The 21,807-nt window shown below is 35.3% G+C and overlaps 9 protein-coding genes across 9 annotated transcripts; 4 read left to right on the plus strand and 5 right to left on the minus strand. All coding sequences in view use genetic code 12, as the record gives it.

Moving 5' to 3' along the window:
- Nucleotides 1-465: 465 nt before the first annotated feature.
- SPAPADRAFT_57614 (uncharacterized protein) lies at nt 466-3,687 on the plus strand (the record flags this gene model as incomplete). The annotated part of the gene is made up of 1 exon (XM_007377878.1): nt 466-3,687. One exon carries the CDS (start codon nt 466-468, stop codon nt 3,685-3,687), a length of 3,222 nt encoding a protein of 1,073 aa, XP_007377940.1.
- Nucleotides 3,688-3,748: 61 nt separating this feature from the next.
- Nucleotides 3,749-4,729, minus strand: SPAPADRAFT_144096 (uncharacterized protein; the record flags this gene model as incomplete). Its single annotated transcript, XM_007377879.1, has 1 exon — nt 3,749-4,729. One exon carries the CDS (start codon nt 4,727-4,729, stop codon nt 3,749-3,751), a length of 981 nt encoding a protein of 326 aa, XP_007377941.1.
- Nucleotides 4,730-4,819: 90 nt separating this feature from the next.
- TRS33 (Trs33p) lies at nt 4,820-5,651 on the minus strand (the record flags this gene model as incomplete). Its single annotated transcript, XM_007377880.1, has 1 exon — nt 4,820-5,651. One exon carries the CDS (start codon nt 5,522-5,524, stop codon nt 4,886-4,888), a length of 639 nt encoding a protein of 212 aa, XP_007377942.1.
- A 2,385-nt stretch (nt 5,652-8,036) lies between these two features.
- Nucleotides 8,037-12,674, plus strand: WHI3 (mRNA-binding protein; the record flags this gene model as incomplete). The annotated part of the gene is made up of 1 exon (XM_007377881.1): nt 8,037-12,674. One exon carries the CDS (start codon nt 8,112-8,114, stop codon nt 10,242-10,244), a length of 2,133 nt encoding a protein of 710 aa, XP_007377943.1.
- SPAPADRAFT_63791 (uncharacterized protein) lies at nt 10,696-12,674 on the minus strand (the record flags this gene model as incomplete). The annotated part of the gene is made up of 1 exon (XM_007377882.1): nt 10,696-12,674. A coding segment is annotated over one exon (670 nt), but the record flags the coding sequence as incomplete, so codon positions are not given.
- Nucleotides 10,730-11,179, plus strand: SPAPADRAFT_53004 (uncharacterized protein; the record flags this gene model as incomplete). The annotated part of the gene is made up of 1 exon (XM_007377883.1): nt 10,730-11,179. The coding sequence occupies one exon, from the start codon at nt 10,730-10,732 to the stop codon at nt 11,177-11,179; it is 450 nt and encodes a 149-aa protein (XP_007377945.1).
- Nucleotides 12,675-13,979: 1,305 nt separating the features above from the next.
- On the minus strand, nt 13,980-16,439 carry SPAPADRAFT_158723 (uncharacterized protein; the record flags this gene model as incomplete). The annotated part of the gene is made up of 3 exons (XM_007377884.1): nt 13,980-15,392; nt 15,452-15,522; nt 15,576-16,439. The coding sequence occupies 3 exons, from the start codon at nt 16,226-16,228 to the stop codon at nt 14,428-14,430; spliced, it is 1,689 nt and encodes a 562-aa protein (XP_007377946.1).
- Nucleotides 13,988-14,395, plus strand: YAE1 (Yae1p; the record flags this gene model as incomplete). Its single annotated transcript, XM_007377885.1, has 1 exon — nt 13,988-14,395. A coding segment is annotated over one exon (408 nt), but the record flags the coding sequence as incomplete, so codon positions are not given.
- Nucleotides 16,440-18,047: 1,608 nt separating the features above from the next.
- SPAPADRAFT_57621 (RNA-processing protein) lies at nt 18,048-20,210 on the minus strand (the record flags this gene model as incomplete). Its single annotated transcript, XM_007377886.1, has 1 exon — nt 18,048-20,210. The coding sequence occupies one exon, from the start codon at nt 20,208-20,210 to the stop codon at nt 18,048-18,050; it is 2,163 nt and encodes a 720-aa protein (XP_007377948.1).
- Between the last annotated feature and the right edge of the window lie 1,597 nt (nt 20,211-21,807).

The following is a 21,807-nucleotide window of genomic DNA, read 5'->3' on the forward strand; positions in this document are numbered from 1 at the left end:
AATACATTGATAGTATGTTATATAATGAGACATTTGCTACGAGTATGCTCATTTCCAACCATACGACGACTTAATATATGTCGTAAAGCCTCCAGTTTGCCTCCGTCAACAGTATCAGAGCATAATGATCCAATATCCACCCTTATCTCCACTGATATATCACAATTACATGTAAAAACCCATCATATAGAGTCACATCATCCAACCCGTATCCAAATTATGAATCAATACATAAGAGCCATCAAGTCTGAAGATATAAACAGTTTATTTAACGCTGTTCACAAATTAGGGAAAATCGACTCAGCCAACACAAAGAAAGATGCAGAGACTTATGTACATTGCTTACAATTTGCGTTATCGTTATTTCTCAAAACGCAAAATCTTAATGATTTGAAGTTGTTGAAGCCGGAGATAGATAGGTACTTGAAACTTTACCACACTTCAGAGTTTGAAGTTGCCAATGAAATGACCAAGGAAAAGGTTGGTATTGCATTTGCCAAGGCTACAATACATCTTTATTATATTGCTAATAGATATTCTGTAACTAAAAGGATATCTCCATTTCTAGTGGATTTTCTATTTGATAATTTGGCTGATTTCAAATTGGAACTACAGTCTGTGGCCAGTGAGCTATCTGAACAATATTTAAGAGATTGTATCATAACTATATGCAGAAGAAAGAAGATTACCATACCTACATTTAAACAGAGTCAACCTGTGCATGATAATAAGTTTCAAATTGCATTATCCAAGTATAAGAACGAATATGGTAGTATCCTGATTCATGAGCTTTACAAATTTATTCAAGAAACGAAGTTCGATTGGAATGGTAAGATCAAACCAAATATCAAGCTATATGAATTCTACGACACATTAAACGCCCGGGACAAGCATGAATTCATGCAAGCATATTTAAACTTCCACACTGAGAAACAAGCAATTATAGAAGAAGCCATGGACTTTATCGAGTACATTCCGTCAGAGTTTAAACAAAAGTCTAACAACCTTATCTCACTTGTATATAATAACAACGAATTACTTAATCAATGGATATCCAAAACCAGTACTAAAATAATGAACATGTTGCAAGTCAAGAATCCAGAGACAGACCAGGAAAAGCTCCTTCATCAGTACCAGTCATACTTTGTATTTGTTCCCGTAAGTCTACATATCCATGGCCTCTTGTCAGAAATATTAGGAAATGTGGGTTTATATAATGATGGTGTTCCCATTTACAAGATCAAATCGCAATTACGTTATTCCTTTGATAAACAGATGGTCAATGCTATACCGTTCAAGCACAATGGAGGAATAATGAAGTATATGAACAGAAATGATAGAGACGACCTAATATCAGTTTTTTTGGACGTTTTAATTGAATCAGCAACCATTGAAATATCAGAGGATAATATCAAGTTAATGAAAACCATGACGAAAGATGTTACATCAGAGGAGTTTCTCAACCGAAATGAAGATGGTTCATGTCCTGCACTAATTGTATGTGACAGCGAGGGCTCTTACAAATATCCAGTCATCAAAATCCACCCTATTCTCGAAAATGATTTAAGTAATTGTCGTGGTAAAGTATCAAGATTTCCAATGGTAGTGCCTCCAAAACCTTGGACTAATCTATTTGAAGGTGGATATCTTGTACACAAGGAATGTGTATTCATGGCAAGATTTGATAAAACGTATTTGAATTATTTCAAACAAGTGAGTTATGATGGACATCTCGATTCGGTTTTCATGACCCTAAACAAACTTGGATCACTTGCATGGGCTATCAATCCCGATATGCTCAAGATTTTGAATAGAGCTGCTAATATGCCCCAAGGATTCTTGAAAATTCCTAGGCCAATTTCTGACAAGGTACCTAAGTTCAAAGACAAGTTTGCTCAGCAAAAGTATATAAGTTCAAAAGGTGCCCGTATAACATTTAATATGCTATTGGATATGGCCAATGGGTTCTCTAAGAACGGAGAAATGTTATATACACCATACCAACTAGATTTTCGAGGTCGTGTATACCCTTCTTCAAATTTGTCACATATATTAAGTGATGAATTTAGATGTTTGTTTATGTTTTGGCACAGTAAAGCGTTAGGGAATGATGGTTTCAATTGGTTAAAGTATCACCTTAGTTCTATGTTTGGAAATAGTGGTTTTCATATGGAACAAGCTATTGGGTTTTGTGATAAACACAAGCAAGATATTATAGATTCCGCTAAATATCCATTTGATGGCAAACAATGGTGGTTGAAATCTAAGACTCCATATCAGACTTTATCTGCATGTATGGAATTGACTAAAGTTTGGGAATTTGAAGAGCAAGGAGGTAATATTGAAGAATTTCGAACTAGATTCCCTGTGCATCAAGATGGTAGTTGCAATGGATTACAACACTATGCGGCATTAACAAGAGATGAACGTGGTGGTAAAGCCGTGAATTTATTAGATGAACCCAAGAAACAAGATATCTATATGGAGGTTGCAAATATTGTGGAATCCAAACTACAAGCATTAATTGACTCACCCGATGAAACTGAACGTTTGTATGCGAAACTTGGTCTAATTGTATTGTCGAGAAAACTAGTCAAGACAACAGTAATGACCACTGTGTACGGAGTCACTACTATTGGTGCAGCTGGCCAAGTTCGAAATAGAATAAAGGATTTTGTGGATGATTGTAACCAAAATCCTCAAATGAAAGGCACAATATCAGAAGAAGCTCTTGAGAAAATCCAACTGGAAAGTTTTAAACTTGGTATGTTCTTGGCAAACGTGATTCTTGGTTCAATCTCAAGTTTGTTTGCTCCAGCTACTGCTGTACAGCAATGGCTCCGCGTAAATATCAAACGGGTGTTACTGTCATTCAACCTGAAAAGTGTTATGTATATCAAGAATATGAAGCCAGAACTTTTTGAAAAAGTATTTACTCAACCACAACTGTTGAGACCAATTATATGGAAGGTACCTTCGGGCTTTCCTGTCATCCAGTACTATGTTAAATCACCAAATAATCAAAATTTCCAAAGTGTGTTATCAAGCGTAGTGGCTAGTCAGGGTAAACGTACCCTCTCACCAATGAGCAAATACAAGAGTGTGAACGGAATAGCGCCAAACTATATTCACTCTCTTGATGCAGTACATATGATGTGGACATGTAATAACATGTACAATGAAGGTCTTAGCTTTGCTGCCGTTCATGATTCTTTCTGGACTCACCCTTGCGATGTAAAACGAATGAGTACCATCCTAAGACAGGAATTCGTTAAGTTGCATACACCTGATTTACTTATGTCTCTACGTAACGATTTGATGCAACAAGTTAAAGGTTCTTATCAATTGGTTCAGTTCCGTTCATGTGATTTCCCTGAGTTGGCAAAGAGGATTAAGAGACTTAGACAAACATATCCATGCCGGGATAATTTGAATGAAATGTTATACTACGAGTTAACCCAATTGGAACAAGGGACCAGTGAGATTTCGCTATGGATTGAAGATTACGATCCCAAGGTTTATTTCAATAGAGAGGAATATAATAGTTCACCTCAAGTTCCAGAAAAGTATGTTAATAACGGTAGAGAAAAAACTTGGGTGTTTGTACCTGTTAAAATTCAAGATTTACCCGCCAAGGGTAAGCTAGACTTAAATAGGGTGTTACAGTCGGAATTTTTCTTTCATTGATTGTTTTCTTGTATATAATATAGAGTAATAAAGTTTTGATATGTGAACTACTCTAGTGTCTTCACTCATCAATCATTCGTTCAAGTTTCCCAAAGATCTTGTCTCTATATATGGCCATTGGGTCATCTTGATCGCCTTTAAAGAATGTATTTCTTTTGAAGCCAGATGTATCTTCGTCGTCATCCTCTTCATCATCTCCGTCATCTATAACGTTATGGAAATCCACTTCATCATAATCAAAATATTCATCGTCTCTAAGACCCACTCCTTCTTGAGGCACATATCCTTCGTCTTCGTTTTCATCATACACGTCACTGAATGCACCAGCATCTTCATCACTTGGGTAATCATTCTGATAAAAAGACTCCGTATTAGAATCTTCATCATCGGTTAGATCAGGTTTGACTGAATCGTTATCTTCATCATTCATCAAGATATTTTCATCATTTTCGTCATCATCAAAGAATCTAATGTATCCAATGAGAGATTGAGGGTGGTTTGCCGAAGTTAGCGGTTCAGCCATGCTCAATTGATAGACATCGTAAACATATTGTGAGTCATCAGCTTCTGCATCATGTTCTGGTTCTTGCGCCTCAGGATGTACTTCCGCTGGTTCTTCTTGAACACCTTTGTGTCCTCGCTTTTTCCTTTGTGTAGTTGGTTTGTCAAATGTCAACACAGAATTGACCATATCTGAGAGTTCATTAGGTATAACAACATCTTCTTCAATCTGGTGCTTGGGAATAACGAAATTTCTAGCATCAACTTCTGTGTTTACACTTTCCGATTCTGCAAGGATAGAATTGACAATTGACTCATCTTGAATGTTAACAGTATCGTCAGTTCTCGTTAATTTGAAAACATAGTTCAAATGTTCCTGGCTCTTTCTAGGTGCTATTTTAGGAGATGATGTTGGTGAACCCACTGGTGTAGAAGGTTTGGATCTTTTTGCCAATCTCTTGTCTTCAAGAATCAAAGCTTGAAGTGGGTCTTGATGCCTCTTTCTTTTGATACGAAGGATCTGGGGTGGCTGTTCTGACATGGTTTGTGGAGTTATAAGCAAGTGAAATATGGAGGTGAATCACAAGATCTTTGAATCTTCGCACGTACACAAAGAAAGAGAAAAAAAAATGACAGCCAATATGGAATGCCATACAAAAATGTTTTTGTTGTGTATTTTGCTATAGACTATACAAGCTCAATTGTTTATTGCCGTGTGAATGTTAAATGTTACAGAAGGAAATTGGGTTATTTCTGCGGTTACATTTGCCTCAATGCCAAAATTCAGTAATATACCTCTGATAACACCACATGGGAACCACATATACACTTTTGCCTTAGATAAAGTGTCTTGCATACCATGGGGACTATTCAAGGCACTAATCAACTTGTAATTAGTATCAACTAGCACAAACGTACCTCTGTGATTAGTACGTAAATTGTCCATTTGTTTGTTGTAAAGGCATTTCCAAACATCACGACATACGAACTTCATAATATCCAAAATATCCACGATTTTATTCCCACCAGCTCTATATAGTAACACCTCGGCAATTTTGACCCCCAAGTTATAACCATAGTTTTCTACTCTAATTGTGACTTCATCGTTGTGTATTAATGATGAATCAAGTACATTTACAGTTCCAGGTAAATCTCCTTCTATGGAAGATAATTGTTGATCTATAGTTGTCGGTACGTCTTGTTCTTCTACTGATGATTGTTGGGAATTCATAAGTTTGTGGGATACTCGAATTGAGGTGGGGATTAGCTCCTGCAAGAGAAAATCCAAACTTCTGCTATTCACATATGTTTGTCTATCTAGTATTTCTTCTGACATTGTTGATGATTCAGCGTGTATGCCTACTGCCTAGCATGCACCGTTTTTTTTTATCTGTTGCCAATAGTGTGCCTCTCTTTTTTTTCCCACTCCTTTTTACTCAAAACTCCTTTTGATTTTGACAACCAACAGAAGAACACTACAATCTTTTTGGTAAGAGCTATGAAATTCCTTTATAAAAACTACGTATGATTATTAAGTATATACAATCAACTCAATTACTATGCTTAGAAGCTTTGTTTTAAGCATTATCCTATAGAATTCTACTGCAGAGCAATCACTATAGACTTTTGTTGGATTTCACCCTTGCTTGATTGCTGCGATCATCAAATATGATTACCATGTATTCAACCACCCACCAGCTTTGCTGGTTCACTGATAACTCATATCTCACCTAAACACATGCAAATTCAACTAATATTGGCACGTGACCTTGTCGTGGCGTTGTTGTGCTCAAATTTACAATTGCCCTAGGTAAACTATGGTCCTGATTTCCTAATTGGGTTTTTTGCTTGCTCTTGTTTGTGACCTGCAAGAAACTTTATTTTTTAGTTGTTGCCCGCACAACACCTACATACTAATTGGCGAGTACCTACATCTGATAACACGCGTTGTAATAATACGATGCAAAGTTTGTTCCAGTTTAGACATATTGGCGACACTATACGTGTCTTGGAGCTAAGGAACGTTTCAATACTTTGACACAAATGATTCGAAAGATAATTGATTAACCCTTTCGAATTTATCCCGTTGATAAGGTTTATTTGGTGGAAAATGATATTTTTTTCGTTTATCCTTTTTGTGTCCATCATAGCCTAATTAGTCCCACCTTTCCTGCAGTAAAATTTAAAAAAAGTTTGAACCAAAACAGAAATTAGCTAACAGAGTACAAGCTTAATTGGGTGAGAACATCCATAGACCATTACAGATTTAAGTTAGAATGAAATATTTTGCGATTAAGTTTTGACTTCTCCGTTTTTTTTTTATTTGCATGTCAATTATTGTTTCTAAATTAGTTATCATACTTGCTAGATTACCCTGGATTTTCTATGCTTTTCTAAAGACACTTGACCAGAAGAGTTCAGTGTTTTCCTTTGGAAACTTGATTGGATATAATTGATTTACGAATGGGTCTGCAGCGAGAGAGAGAGAGGACACAAATCCCCTTTTTGTTTTGTCAGAATAGCTAATATCTAAGTGGAATAAAAGGCAGTATATGGTTCCTCATACGGTTAATCATTTTAGATCAATTTATTGCATAGAAATATGCAAGGATAATTGATGTGTACCTTCGTGTTATTAATTGTATTTCGTCTGTTCGAATCTACCCCAATGTAGAGGAGATGAAAAATATTGATATCCAAGACTGTCATGAAATCAAAATAAATTATTCAAACTAAACCATTTTGGACAGGAGGCATGAGATCAATAACCACATATATTGCACTCCAAATAGTCAAAGTTCTGCCAATAATGGGAATTGTTTAATGTTAATATGTGTAATTGTGTTTGTGGTGGGGAACCAGCATATCAGTTTTATTTTTATTGAACCGTTTAAACAACTAAAATGTGGACAATATTGACAAAGGTTAAAAAATATTTTTTGTTTATTGCCAGGACATGAAGAATTTGCTTACCAGTTTACCGGTCACACAGTGGTGATTTTAATACGAGTCAAGCTGGGAGTTAAAGTGTGATCAGATGAATCGATATTGAATTACTAATTGAAATTTAAGTAAGGGTACATGGGTTCTTATGCATCATGAATAACTTAAATCCTTCTACTTGATTTTTTTGTTACTTCGAATTTTTTATTTTTTACTTTATTTTTTATGCTTTATTATTTTCTTTCTTTTTAATTTTGTTTTTTTTTATTTTATTTTTTTTTTTCTCACTCACTTTCTCACATTTCTTGCTCAATTTTTTCTTCCTCGTTTTTTTTTTGGTCTTTAAAAATTAATTCATCTGCTCAAAAAAGAACAAAACAAACAAGTTACATCACCTTCATCATACACATATCATTTACCAAAGACACTTTTCACACTATACATACAATCCTCGTCAAAATTATCGAGTGAAAGCATTAACCACTACCTATACAACTACCCTCGTGTCTTTTCGTACCGAACTCGCCTTTAATTTTGCATTAGCAAAGAAAAAACCTCCCAAATTAGCAATATCAAGTAAATTGCAGAAACCACAGATACTCGAAACAACCAATCAACTAATATACAGAACACGAAGAAGATAACTAATCCGCTAAAGCGTGGAACATCAAGCCCTTTTTATATTTGTCATTTATCATTTTTGAAAGCATTTGCCAGTTTTTGTATTAACATTGATTACGCCGTTCTTGTTTTTGTACTTTATACGATCACACAACATTTACACCAGCATAACAAATATTTACCATCTACTGTTAGTTTACAGAAAAATAGTCATCATCAATCAAGATTGTATCATAACTACTTTGAATTCAACAATAACTCATATCTGCAAGAACCGTATAACCATACTGTGTCCTGTTTTAAACATCTTATAACAAATTTAATTGCATTAGTCGTATCATCAAACAAGCATTACTACCATGACTTCAGAATCTAATATTGGACAATATCAAAATTTGTCATCTAATGGACCCTTAATGAACCCCAACCAGATGCAGCCTCCTCTACCTGGAACCACGGCCCCGCCACCGCCTCCACATATGCTTCAGGGCCATCCCCCTCCCCCACCTCAAGCACAGCCAATAATGTCACATATAAACACGTATCCACAACCACAGCAACCCACACAAACGTCTAACTCCACTGGCGTTTTAATAATTAGTAACATTCCCTCGGATTTGACATCAAGAGAAGCAACCTTAATATTTGCATTAGTTATTGATGAAATACTAAGTATTGAAATGAAGGATTATAAGATTTACGCTCAGTTTAAGAATATCAATACATGTATTACTACGGGGAAATTATTGGAAGGGAAATATATATTTGGAACGGACTTCCCACCTATAAAGGTTGAGTATGATAACAATACTTTAATGAATTCTCCTACAATACTTTCTAACACTCAAAATGCATTTAATCAATTGAGATTATCTTCAGGTTCAAATATTTCCCCACCTTCCATCAATAACCAACAATTACATCATCAAGGTTCAAATCAATCGTTAGGAAACGGGAATTCGGGAGTTAGCACCATGGGTCCAGTAGGCCCAGCTGCACCTCCTGGTCCACCACCTCCCACGTTTGATATGCTTCAGAAGAGGCAATCTGTGGGAAATCAACGATCAAGATTTGTATTTAGTGATCCATTTGCCCAAGAAGGTGCCCAGCAACAAGGTCAAGAACAAGCACAACAATCTCAACAACTGCAACAACAACAACAGCAGCAGCAACAACAACAACAACAATCGTCTCAACAACAATCCCAACCACAACAGCAGAATTTACATGGACTGCAATCACATTCTGTTCCAGGAGGGTCTACACCCACTGCTACTGGCCCAGGTATTGATTTATCCGATTTAACCGGTAAGTCCATATTATTAATGGAATCACAAAATGATGCAAGAGAATACGAAAACCTTGTTAGAGATACATGGGATACTGGAGTAACTCCGTTAGCTTCAGCACCAGGGCAAGCTCCAGGAGTTGGTGATTGGAACAATGCCCAAGGTCAATCTAATGGTTCTGGACGTCCTGGTGATAATAGAAGAACTTCATTTTTCAACACTGCTCCTGCATTACACACAATGACTTCAAATCAACAACAGCCAATTTCGAATTTGATTGGTTCCCAAATACAACAAGGTCAACCATTAGGAGTTACTTCCAAAGGTCCAACTGCATCTGTGTTAAGAGCTACAGCTCAACAGCAGCAACAATCCCAGCATGAACATGTTCAACAGCAGCAGTCTACTTCACAATCATCCCTGGACTTAGCCCTGCAATCTGTATCAGTACCCCAGCAATCTACATCTGGTGGACCATCACCTCCAAACCAATATACCGCACCACAACCATACACCACTGCAACTCCACCCGGTATGCAACCACAATCCTCATCCCAACATATACCTAACAAGTTGGTAAATCAACCACCATCATCAGCATCTGGGCAACCTGTAGGTAGTTCAACCACTCCACAACCACTGGCACAATCCAGTACTAGTCCTACTGATTCCAGTTCCAAACAATCAGCTAAAGATATTCCTGATTTGTCACTTTTGGCAAGAGTTCCCCCACCAGCAAACCCAGCCGATCAAAACCCACCATGTAATACATTATATGTTGGTAATTTACCACCGGATGCCACTGAAGCTGAATTACGAACATTATTTTCACCACAAAAGGGATTCAGAAGACTTTCATTTAGAACTAAGACACAATCATCTACTGGTGGCTCATCAAGCTCAGGAAGTCATAGTCATGGACCAATGTGTTTTGTAGAATTTGAAAGTATTGCCCATGCCACTAGAGCATTGGCCGATTTATATGGAAGTGCATTACCTAGACCTGGTGGTGGCAATGGCAAAGGTGGTATAAGGTTGTCATTCTCCAAGAATCCATTAGGTGTAAGAGGACCTGGAAATCCAAGAAGGCAATCTGCCAATCAAGTTTCTGGTTCTGGTAGTGCTTCAAGTGGTACTTCTGGTCAAAATCAACTGGGCAATGGAGTTGGGAATTATGGATATCTGAATTATCACCAGAAGTGATTGAACTAAGTTGTCCACATTTTTACCATTTTGTTATTTGATTTCCCCTGTTATATTGTTAATTCATTGATATGTTGTGAAACTGACAATGAAACATTGCCTGTGATCTTTCGGTATTCAGCCTGAAGCTGTTATTTTGTCATTTTATATCTGTTGTTTTTTTTTATATGGTCATTTACATTGTTCGTGATATTTACACTCAACATGTTTGGTTATTATTAATCTTTATTGTTTTTTTTTATTATTATTTGTTTCTGTATCTACAAGAGATACATACTCCTGTATTATTTCCTTTGTTATTATTTTGCTTGCACATCTTAAATACCCAATCCATGCATACTCTACATATATATATACCAATATATAAATTCTTTGTTTAACAAAATTTTCTCTAACTACACTATTTTCATCCAGAAAAATCACATATATAAACGTTGCAACTTCATTTTTTACAACCAAAATAAACTACACATAGTAGCAAAACAATGACCAAAAAGGCTAGAGGACCACTTCTTTCATCATCAATCAAAGATTCAAGAAGTAATAACCAAGAAACATCAAAGCAACCCATGACATCTTCAATGTCCACTACCCCTTCAGCCGCATCATTGTTGGCAAATACTGCAAATTCTAGAAACTCCTTGAGTAACTACCCAACCTTCAATCTGAACTACAAACGTCATACCACAACTAACCTATCCATTTCTTCTAATTCAAAACAACTCAAACTCAATACCGAAGCTGTCAATTGCAAGAGTAGCTTAAAATTTAAATCTGTGGGAACACAAACTACTGAGAGCGCCTTATTCCAGGACAAGCGAGTTAAATACGTTGACGATGACGCGTACAATTCCCAATTGAGCTCCCTATTTGCTACTTTCAACTTTGGCTCAAAACAAGATCTCGTGAATGACCTTACAACTTCCCTTAATTAGAGAAATTCAACTGTATAGCTATATAATCTTCTATCTATTCGCAACTAAATATAGAAATCTATTTTAATAACTTGATAAATTCCTTAGGATCGGCATATACTTGGGTCAACCAGTTTGTATTGAGTAAGTCATCGGGAGTTAGTCTTTTCTCGGGATTAGGGTTCAATAGCCCTAGAATCGACTCTCGTGAATCATAATGCAAACTCTTGAATAAGGCCACTGCTGGGTTGCTTTTGAACGTGCTGTGTTTGCTGTTTAACTCATTCATTAACGCATGCACCTTATCTGCAGAATCGGGATATTCCTTAGAATATTTGATATAAGCAATGTTCATGGGTTGTAAAGGATTGGCCATGCTCCAGGGTGCTTTCATTAAGAATAATTGGAAATATATCATTCCCAAGGCCCAATAATCCCAGGATTTGAACAACATCTCGGCTGAGGTAAAGAAGTCCGAGAAATTAAATTCATTATGATTGATATCATGTTCAATTTGGAATAACTCTGGTGCTTTAAAACTATTTGTTCCACAATATATAGTTCGTGGATTCAAAAGTATTTCTTGTTGATAGTCATTAGTGTTCAAATCCAAACTATAACCGAAATCGGAAATCTTGATAATTCCGTCGGAATCAAGGAGGAAATTCTCGGGTTTAAGATCACCATGTATTATGTTCTTGCGGTGAAGATATCGAACTCCAGTTAGTATTTGTTTGAAAATGGCATCCTTCATATTTGACGAAATTTCAATTTTAAACCGTCGTAAATTGCTAAGATAATCTAAAAGGTCTCCCTTGGGATAAAAAGGTAGAATCAACGCAAGATCAGAACAATCAGGAATTGTAGCAAGCAGGAGTACGGGAATTATATTCTTATGATTACATTTTCTCATGTTATTGTACTCTCGAATGACTGCCTTGGTATATCCATATGCTGAATGGTCCTCTCTTTCTTTGATTCGTTTAAGAACAACCACTTGAGTATGCGTAGAATCTGTGCCTTTAATAATTATACCATTGGCACCTTCATATATTGGTTTTGATGCCGTTTTATGATATTCAACGCCAATTTTAGGAAGTGAGGCAAGTTCAGGATCAGCAAGTGACAATGGGGGGATTTGGGGGGACTGCATCGCCTGTCTTGATACGGAGTTAGTTGGGGTAAGTGTTCCTGATTTGGGGGTGCAAGCACCAATCTTTGGGGTGGCTGTTGCAGACCTAGACATAGGGTCTTTTGAGTTAGCTGTTGTTGCAGTCATAGAACCCCCTGGGAAACTTGAAAGATGTGAATGTGATCTTGAAGGTTTAATCATAATGACCGTTGGGTCATGCAAAAAAATCTTGGTAGTACAAAGGGGGAAAAAAAAACGACTGTCAAGCTATTGAATTGATAGAAATGTCAAATAATGTTTGACAGATCAGTATTTCCAAGTCATACAATTGTATATAAACGTTTTTTAAAGATCAAGTTGGAAGTACGGATTTCCAATAACAATGATAAGAAAAATGTGGTTCGTTTTTTTCTTATTTAAAGATACGAAATGTTGGTTGTGTTGGTGATTTCTTGGCTGGAAAAAGGGGTTGGAGGAGAAAGAGGGGTTGAGTGCATAACGATGAAATTTCACTTGAGTCAATGGAAGAACCCCGTACTACTATATAACCCGAACACACAAAAATATCCTACCACTACGAACATACACAAAAGTATGGTATTAAAAATAATATTGCTTCGATAATAAAACAAGGAGGAGTTGTGCAGTGGTGTCGCATGTGGCTAGTCCTCATGGTTTATTAAAAAAAAATTATTTAAGCTTTTGGATTTACGACATCAACATGAGCTTGTTCTACTCCAGTCATTAGTTCTATATGTTGTTCTAGTTTTGATCTCTTATCCGTGTAGTTGTGCTATTGTGCATAGTTCTAGCTAAGTTGGAAGATATCAGGTGATTCAATTATCTCGAATTTCACATTTAGATAAGTGCATTCAAGTATGTAAAGCGTATATGCTAGCATATGGCACATTCTTTTGTGATTTCTAGAACAATGGACCTGCCAATGTTGAAAGGCTTTAATGTGAAACAGGGCAATGGAAGTTAAAAGAAATGAGCAGATTTGTTGATGCGAGCATACGGAAAGATCAATTTATGGTTAATTCCAAAAAGGGCAGTCAAGCAAAACATTTATCAATCCTTAGATTAGTCAATATTATAGTAGGTCTACTTGTACATGGGCTACATAAGGTACAATTAACATTATATAGGAAGGGTAATCTATAGTAAAGCAGCATTGTACTCAGTAGATAAGAATTGATGGCATATTCTTGTTATTATGTCTCTGTTTGCAGCAAAAAAAAAAAAAAAAAAAAATAAAAGGTGAATACATTTAATTTTCATCCGGGTCATTTACATACTTATTTAATTCCTGCAAGAAGGTACCTGTTTTGATTTATAGTTGGAACAAGTTAACGTTGACTAACGTTTGATGCTTCAGTTTCTAAATATTTCCATTTGTAATGGACTTGATTTAATTTGTTTAGCTTGTGTTTATCAGATTAAGTATGTTAATCAATACAACGTTACCTTTTAGGTAAAAGAGAAGTGACCCAATGCATGACACTGTGTGAAACTTTGTCATTTCTATATTTTATTAAACCAGCTATGATATTATTCTTGATGGACAGCGGCCACACCCATTATTTAGTATGGCCCATATCTGATGATGTCTTACTGTTCTTTATGCAGGACTAACATTTTTTCATTTTGTCTTACTAATTATTTAGTAGAGTGCCTCTTTCAGGAGATAGTCCAACAGTATGTCATGTCAAGGAGATTGTTCATGTAAGGAACCAGTAGTACCGATTCAATCAAGTCAAAACATAGAAGACGATGATATATGGGGTGATGATGATCCAAAATCCCTCAATGATATCAATAGAGCTCATCACAAACAGGGTTACCTCGATGGATTAGTGCATCAGCAAGAAGACAGTCTACAACAAGGATTTGACGAAGGGTTTCCTAAGGGAGCTGAATTAGGTGTACAAGTCGGTAGGATATTGTCTACTTTAAAACTCAACAATCAAGACTTGTTTAATCAAGCCAAGGAAGAACTTAATATTGTTAATGTACTTGATAGGAAATACTTTGATGCCAAGTTGAATATGAATGAGGAAATTCCAGTCATTGCAAAATGGTTGAAGATTATTCATGAATTATAAATGTATATATGTACTATATAAAAAGAACCAGTTTATCTACTAGTTGGCATATCATTGATAATTTCGCGATTTAAGTTATCGTATAATCCCACAATTTTCTCTTCAAATCTGTATCTGCCTTTACACCATTCAATCCACAATTCACCAATCAAGAATTGAGTTTCTTGAAACAGAACAAACTCTTGAAAGCAGCATTGTTTAATTAACCAATCCTTATTTAATTGTTGGAAAATTTCTTGCTTGTCGTTGATTATAATTTGTCTTAATTTTGTAATATCTGCACCCTTGGCATCAGCATCCTCGGTACTTAACTTCTTGAATTTGGTTTCATTTTCTCGGATTTTAGCTTCTAATTGTTCAATTGTGTTGATGGAAAGTCTTTTGGTTCTATCAAACAACTCTTGTAATGAGTACAAATAATCCAAATAATTCTTGAACTTTTCTAAAATATTCGTGTTAATAGAATAACTTTCATCAATTAGTATTTGACTTGACTTGTTGAAATATTCACTAATGTATCCCAACAGGTCATTGACATTACCAATATCGTTATCATGCAACAATGTCTCATTGGAATTTGGATATACATTGGTATCTAGTTCTCTAAACTTACTCAACATTTCCACAAATTTCCCATTGTCAAAACTAATTTGCTGTTGACGTTTTTCATGTCTTTCCACCAATAGTACAACTTTTGTCCAAATTTCAATCAACTTATTAACATTGGTTTCAGCTTGTTTCCAGTTTTTTAAGAATTCAACCCCAATTTTGGGCCAAATCACATTGATGAAATTAGGACCGATTTTCTCGCCCTTAAACTCGAGTGAATAATCAATCTTGGCTTGTTTCTTCCAAGTGGTGATATCAGTAGGTACAGAAAGGAAAGTTTGTACTACTGGCTCCTCTGAAAGTACGGGATGTTTAATCAATTGATTCAAAAATCTGTGTAATCCGCGACGACGTCTTTGCAAGAATTGTGAATCTGGGGAAGATCCTACTAGATAAGATTAGTATCATGAGTGAACAAGAAAATATAAACTTGTGAACTTTACATACCTGTGAATTTCTTTGGTGGTAATCCGGGAATGACTCTAAAGGGATATTTTTGTAACAAAAAGTCCAATAACCTGTAACTGTTAGTAATAGCTTTGAAATTGTTCACAGTGCAAACTATACATACCATACGAAATCGGAATATCTTCGAATAACTTTCTTTGAATGTCCACCTGATTCAAATGTAATTATATAATTAATATGCTTGAATATGATTCCTTCCTTTTCTGGTACTTCTTTAATTCTAACTTGATCATTCCCTTCAAGTAAAGGCTTAAATTTATCTCTAATTTCGGCCACATAATTGTCGATTAATGCTGAATCAATGATATTACCACTATCAGTTCTTGATTGACCAGTTGGTTTCAATCCTTCAGCCTCAGTTTCATCAATTAAACTGTGAGAACTAGTATGATCGGCCAATAATGGGTCATCAGTATCGTCGTCGTTATCGTCATCTTGTGCAGCACCCAGATTTCTTCTTTTCCACTCACCACCATCAGTAGAATTACCAATTGCATGCAAGGGATCAGTAAAATGTCCACCTTCATCATCTTCATTCTCTTCAATTATTGACTGGACGAATTTCCTAGGTAATTCCGGTAAGTTATTCAATCTAAACTGTAAACTTACGTAATCTGCTGAACCAGGCACATCAATTTCCAAAGCTATCAATCCTAAAATCTGATAAAAGTTGTTGGCAATGTTAACTGGCATTAATTGATTATCATAAGCGACATCCAAGATTCTTGATTTCTGATAATTGCTCAAATAATTCATTTTAATTAGTTTGGAAAATACCTGTGAGTCCAAATCGTTAACATTGGATATCTTGTCAATTAAATGTGAATGGATTTCCTGGTATGAACCAGGGATATTTGAAAGAATAGCAGGACTTGCTTTGTTTAGTAATTGTGATGATGTTAAGTATGTGGAACCACTTGTTGTCCCAATAGCAGCGCCTCCCAAGGGGCCAGGGGAAGGTGATGGTTCGGGTTGAAGAGGATCTGACCATCCAGAACTCTTCCAAGGATCATCATCAGTGTTGTAAAGATTACTATTCATTCTGTCTGTGAAAATTGTTCCTAATAAGTAATTGTATATAAGAACTAAGTTTGACGAAAGCTTTTAAGGATAAATTTGCTGTGTTACCTTCGCGGGGGGGGGCAGCAGAGAAAATGCCACAAGAAACAACAAAATGTTTTGTGCGACGCTTCTGGTGAATAGAAAATATTATGAATGAACTAGAATAGTTAAGGACGAAAAAGTAACCCAACAAATTTCGTCTTACGTCTACAAAGAGTATTAGGTACTATTTTAACAATTGATAAAAGTACTTCTGTTTTGAATGTGATTCTTTGAACACTTTTCTTTCTTTTTTTTTTTTTTGAATTAATTTAGTGCTAAACTCTGAAAAATGCACGTACAAAAGGAAATGCAATTGCTTATATGTCCTATATCTCGCCTGTCAGACGAATTTCCTTCACAGATGGAACCTTGTGAAAATATACAAATATACAGGTTTACGATATCTGTATTGCAACTAAAGCTTGTACAATATTAGTTTGTTGTATTCTGAACCTCTACACGAATACGCTAAAGCACTCACAAAATGTTTCTGATAACCTTCTAAAACGCCTCTTGTCCCCTGAAATACTTGAAAGAATACAGTCGAGTTAGATTAAACATAGCAATGACAAGTTTATGATGTGCAACAAACGCGGGAGGCTGAATCTGGGTCTATTGTATAATTGAATAAGATTAGAAGGTGGTATCTAATCTTCAAATAGCAAGCCGGGATTTTGAAAGACTAAAGTATGCAAGCTAACTAATTTACCCCGCTTATCTTACCCATATGACAACATAGTTTGAATGTCAATATTTGCCAATTTACGTAATCCAGCAGGTATATTATGGGAACAATGCTAAGCTCCATTAGGTTATCTGTAAATTTGGGTCTTAAGACGGAAAAGTCTAGGAAAATAGTCAGCTCTGGATGGAGTTGTTGTAGTATTTGAAGGATTGCAATTGAAGTAACACCAAGAGATATAGTCCAAATCTTCATTAGTAAGGTTGAGACTCGGAATAAATATTCCTAACTCATCGACTCTAGAAACTCTAACATCTTGCAATACTTTTTTTACATTATTGAGGCCTTGATCCAGCTTCACTTAAAATGTCTAATTTATGAAGTGTGATAGGAGGGTGCAGCCTCATAAAGAGTATAATGTTAGGTCAAGTATCTTATAGGTTTATCATCATGCAGAAATTTTATTAGCTTCTCTACAATACCTTCGTACCAATGAAGAATGGCCACCGAGGCAGTCACATGAAGAAAGAAATCACACAGTGCTATACAACACTCACTTTTATAGTCAGAATATGCTTCCCAACCATCTGAGATTGCAATAGAAGGTTAATCCGGCTTATATATACTAAATACGTAGGGGGGTTATATAACTAGTATATATTAATATTTAAATCAAGATTAAATTAGGTTCATGCTAGATAATACCTACTTCTGTTAAATGTATTATTAAACTGAGCTGCTACATCGTTAAATTTTGCAATGCAGCTAATATGGAACCTATACATTGAACTAAGTAGCAAACTTTTCTAACTTCTTTTTAGCTTCTTCTTTAACATCTTCTTGATCGCTATCACTTAATTCCTTCAAAACGTCCAAACAAACTTGTTTAACCGGAGGTCTATACATAATCAAGAACGACAATGCTAAAAACCCGATGGTTGATCTAGCAGGATCATAACATAATGATTTGATTCTTGAAATCAAGTCTTGGTTTAAATTAGGTAAATCACTTAATAATCTAATGAAAATCTTTTTGTCATTGGGTTCTAGGAATGGAATCATGGCATCCAATACTTTTGCAGCCCATTTGTCATATATTGGAGTAGATTGAGTGGTTTCACCATTCTTAATCTTGTTGGCTTCGTTGAATACAACTTCGGAATACCATTCTTCATTTAACCATTCAATAATCACATCTATTCTACCATGAATATTTTCCAAAAAGTAATCGAATATTGCAGTTCTTATCAAGTCTCCCATTTCTTGGTTCACTTTATCGTCCGGTGAAGTTTCAAGATCATATGAGTCTTCGTCTTCATCGTCCTCAGTTTTTGGTTTGCGTCGTCTCATTCCTCGGGTTGCTAGTCTAGTCAAGAGTAATATCCAACTATCCTTTTTCCATGATTTAATTGCAATTTTGGTTAATTCGGAACTTATATTATCTTCTGCCTCGTTGATTTCTTCTGTAGTTTTCTCACCTTTAGCTAATTTGAAAAAATTCTTAATGATCAACTCAATTTGAACTTTTTTATCTTGAAATGATAAATCTTTAGGTGGTGGAAGGGTATACATTGCTTCTGGGTTATATTGTTCAGCATCTGATTCTTCATCTGATTCATCCTTAACTTCGGACTTAACTTTATCTTGTACTTTCATTTGTTCTCCTTGGACTGATTGGGTTGGTCTTTGGTATACTAGACTACTGCCAGACATAGTTAACGCGTTTGTGTATCTTTCACTAATAATTTCCAATGCCTTTGTTAATTTTGGTACGGATGCTCTTTCTAATGCATTCATAACCATACTAACAAGAATATGTTGGGGTACTGTAGTTAAATCGAAATTGTTGAGTTCATTATTCAAATCATTCAATGTGTACAAGTTCTTATAATCTAAAGCCTTAACTCGCTTGGATGGGTTCAAGAATCCTTCAAATTTACGCTTTCTAATATTAACATTATCTTCGAGAAATATATTCTTTCTCCTAATTTCATCCCCTCTTTCAATCAATAATTGTAATTTCTTATTAAGAGAGTTTTGGAAATTGGTTGGAATTAATCCATACTTTTTACAGTGTTGGATGAAAATTTTCAAAACTCGATCAACATATTTCCTGGCTAATTTAAACTGTTCAATTGTTTGATAATTAGATTGTAATTTTGTGTTGGTATCGTAACTTTCAATTATCTTCAAAATTTTAGTGGCATATTGTGGTTTCTTCTTCATAATGATAATACCATGATTTAATGTTGCTGAAATCATAGGAGGATTCAAAATATCTTGGCTTAAGGTTTTCAATGTTAAGTCTAATAAATTGACTGCTTCATATTCCATATTTAAGTATTTGATGAGGGAATGATTCGGTGGGACTCTGTCTAAGGAGAATGCGATTTTGATATTACCTCCGTTGGTAGATCCTACAACTTGGGTCTTTGATTGATAATCCACTACTGTCATTATAAATTTTAACAACTCTAATTTTGTAACTACATTTCTCAACAAGTCATGTTCAACGTTGTCACTTGGTTTTAATGGGTAATTGGTTTGAAACTTGTTCACTAAGGAATTCTTCAACTCTGTTAACTTGCTCCATATTTGATTGCATCCATCATTCTCAGAAACGTATTGAAACACTAACTTGTAAATTATATTAGCGATGTTTATGACTTTACAAAAATTATCGATGTCTTCTGTGGTGTTTGTCAAGTTAATCAAAGAGTCTAATGAATCAATAGCAAGGTCGACTTTATCAGCGTGTCCTAATTGTTTGTTATTGAGGAACGTATCATGTATAAATTGAATACACCATTGCTTTATAGGCAATTCAGATCTATTTATAAAGGGAAGAATTTGGCGAAATACTTGTGGATGAGTTTCAGGCTGGTTGATAGCTAATTGCTTAGCTTGATCTAGTTGCGATATGATTTGATCAGGTGAAAATGACGCTGCCATTGTTCATATAGTGTTTATTTCAAGACTGACAGCCCGTTGTTGTTGTGTTGCCAAAATTTGTAGTTTTGCGTGTGCAGTAAAAAAATTTTGCCCATTTGAAAAACCTCAAACTGCACGACACAAATGTCGCGAAATAAAGTTTGTGTCGATTTTCTAAAGTGTTGCAAACTTTTTTTGGCCCCCCTGGAAGAGCAAGCAACTTTAAACAAACCAAAAGTTGTATGGGAATACTGGACATGTAATTATAAAATCAGTAATAGACAATAGTTGGAGTATATCTGGTTTATTTATATTATACTGGAACTTGGTGACAACTACAAAAAAAAAACCAAAAACGGGAAAACCTATTGACAAGAAATTACATATACTCAGCGGCAATTTAGCAACTATTACCTTTAAGTAAATAAATCATTACCATATTGATGTTTTCAGATTACATTAGCACTATATAACAACAGGAGGTAAAGGTGGGAGATATTTGTTTGAAAAAAAAAAAATAAAAAAGAAGATAATCACTGAGTAATACCAAGATAACTGTAATCTGGAATAATATCCTACTGACTATGTTATCTAATCTATATAAGGGTTGGTGTTTTCATTTCATTTGCATTTAAAATGTTCTGGTCATCATTATTGGCCCCTTTCGGATACATGCAAGCCCTCCTAGGCTTAGCACTTACGAGGTACAAGAAAACCGTGCAAACATCTTGACATGAAATAGAAGATCCAGACTAAGAATCATCCCTTTGCTACAGCGATCATCTTCGTATATGTACAATCTAGAATAATACAATAATATGATGGGGGGAAATCAAAGAGCCAAGAAATTTTCGTGGTTTGTGAGATGGTGGTGAAAAAAAATACCTTCGTAATTAAAATGGCATCATAACACTGTGGAGATTTCGTAGTTGCTATTTCAGGAATATTATTGGTGCATTTCATGTTTTGAATTGTTGTGTAGTGCTGGAGGGATTGAAAGTAGGGGTAAATTTCTGTAACCATTTACGCTGGATACTAATTAATTTCATGATATATTTACGCAGATTTATGCAAACTTTAACTATAAATATTGACAAAATATCCCTGTCAAATACAAAAAGACCAGATTAATAGTGAACATCCTTAGAATTACACTGAATTGATTATTACTATAAAATAGTGTCAAAAACTGTCCACCAACAAAGTATAACCATTTGCAGTAATTGCAGATTCAGCAACTTGTCTCAGATTCTTGGTATCGTAAAACATTCCAATCTGAGGTTCCAATTTACGCGCGACTGAAACAAAAATCAAACAAAATATAAAAACCTAAAACAGAAAAAACAAAGAACGAAAAAAAAAAAATATAATCTTAAATTAGCAACATTTTAACGAAACTTTGATTTAGTTCAAAGTTGAATAATTATTGTTCTATATCTGACAGTTTTTCTCATAAGGCTCTACCACTTTTAGAGCTTGAAAAACCACCAATCTAGTTTATCTTTGCCATTAGAGGGCATGGTAACACCCCATCAATACTTACCAGATCGCCACTTATAGACGCGATTTTGTTTGACGAATCTCATATCCCCTTCCACTAGACACATTAAAAAAAAAT

The sequence above is a fragment of the Spathaspora passalidarum genome (assembly GCF_000223485.1).
Source record: "Spathaspora passalidarum NRRL Y-27907 unplaced genomic scaffold SPAPAscaffold_8, whole genome shotgun sequence".
NCBI classification, from domain to species: Eukaryota; Fungi; Ascomycota; class Pichiomycetes; order Serinales; family Debaryomycetaceae; genus Spathaspora; species Spathaspora passalidarum.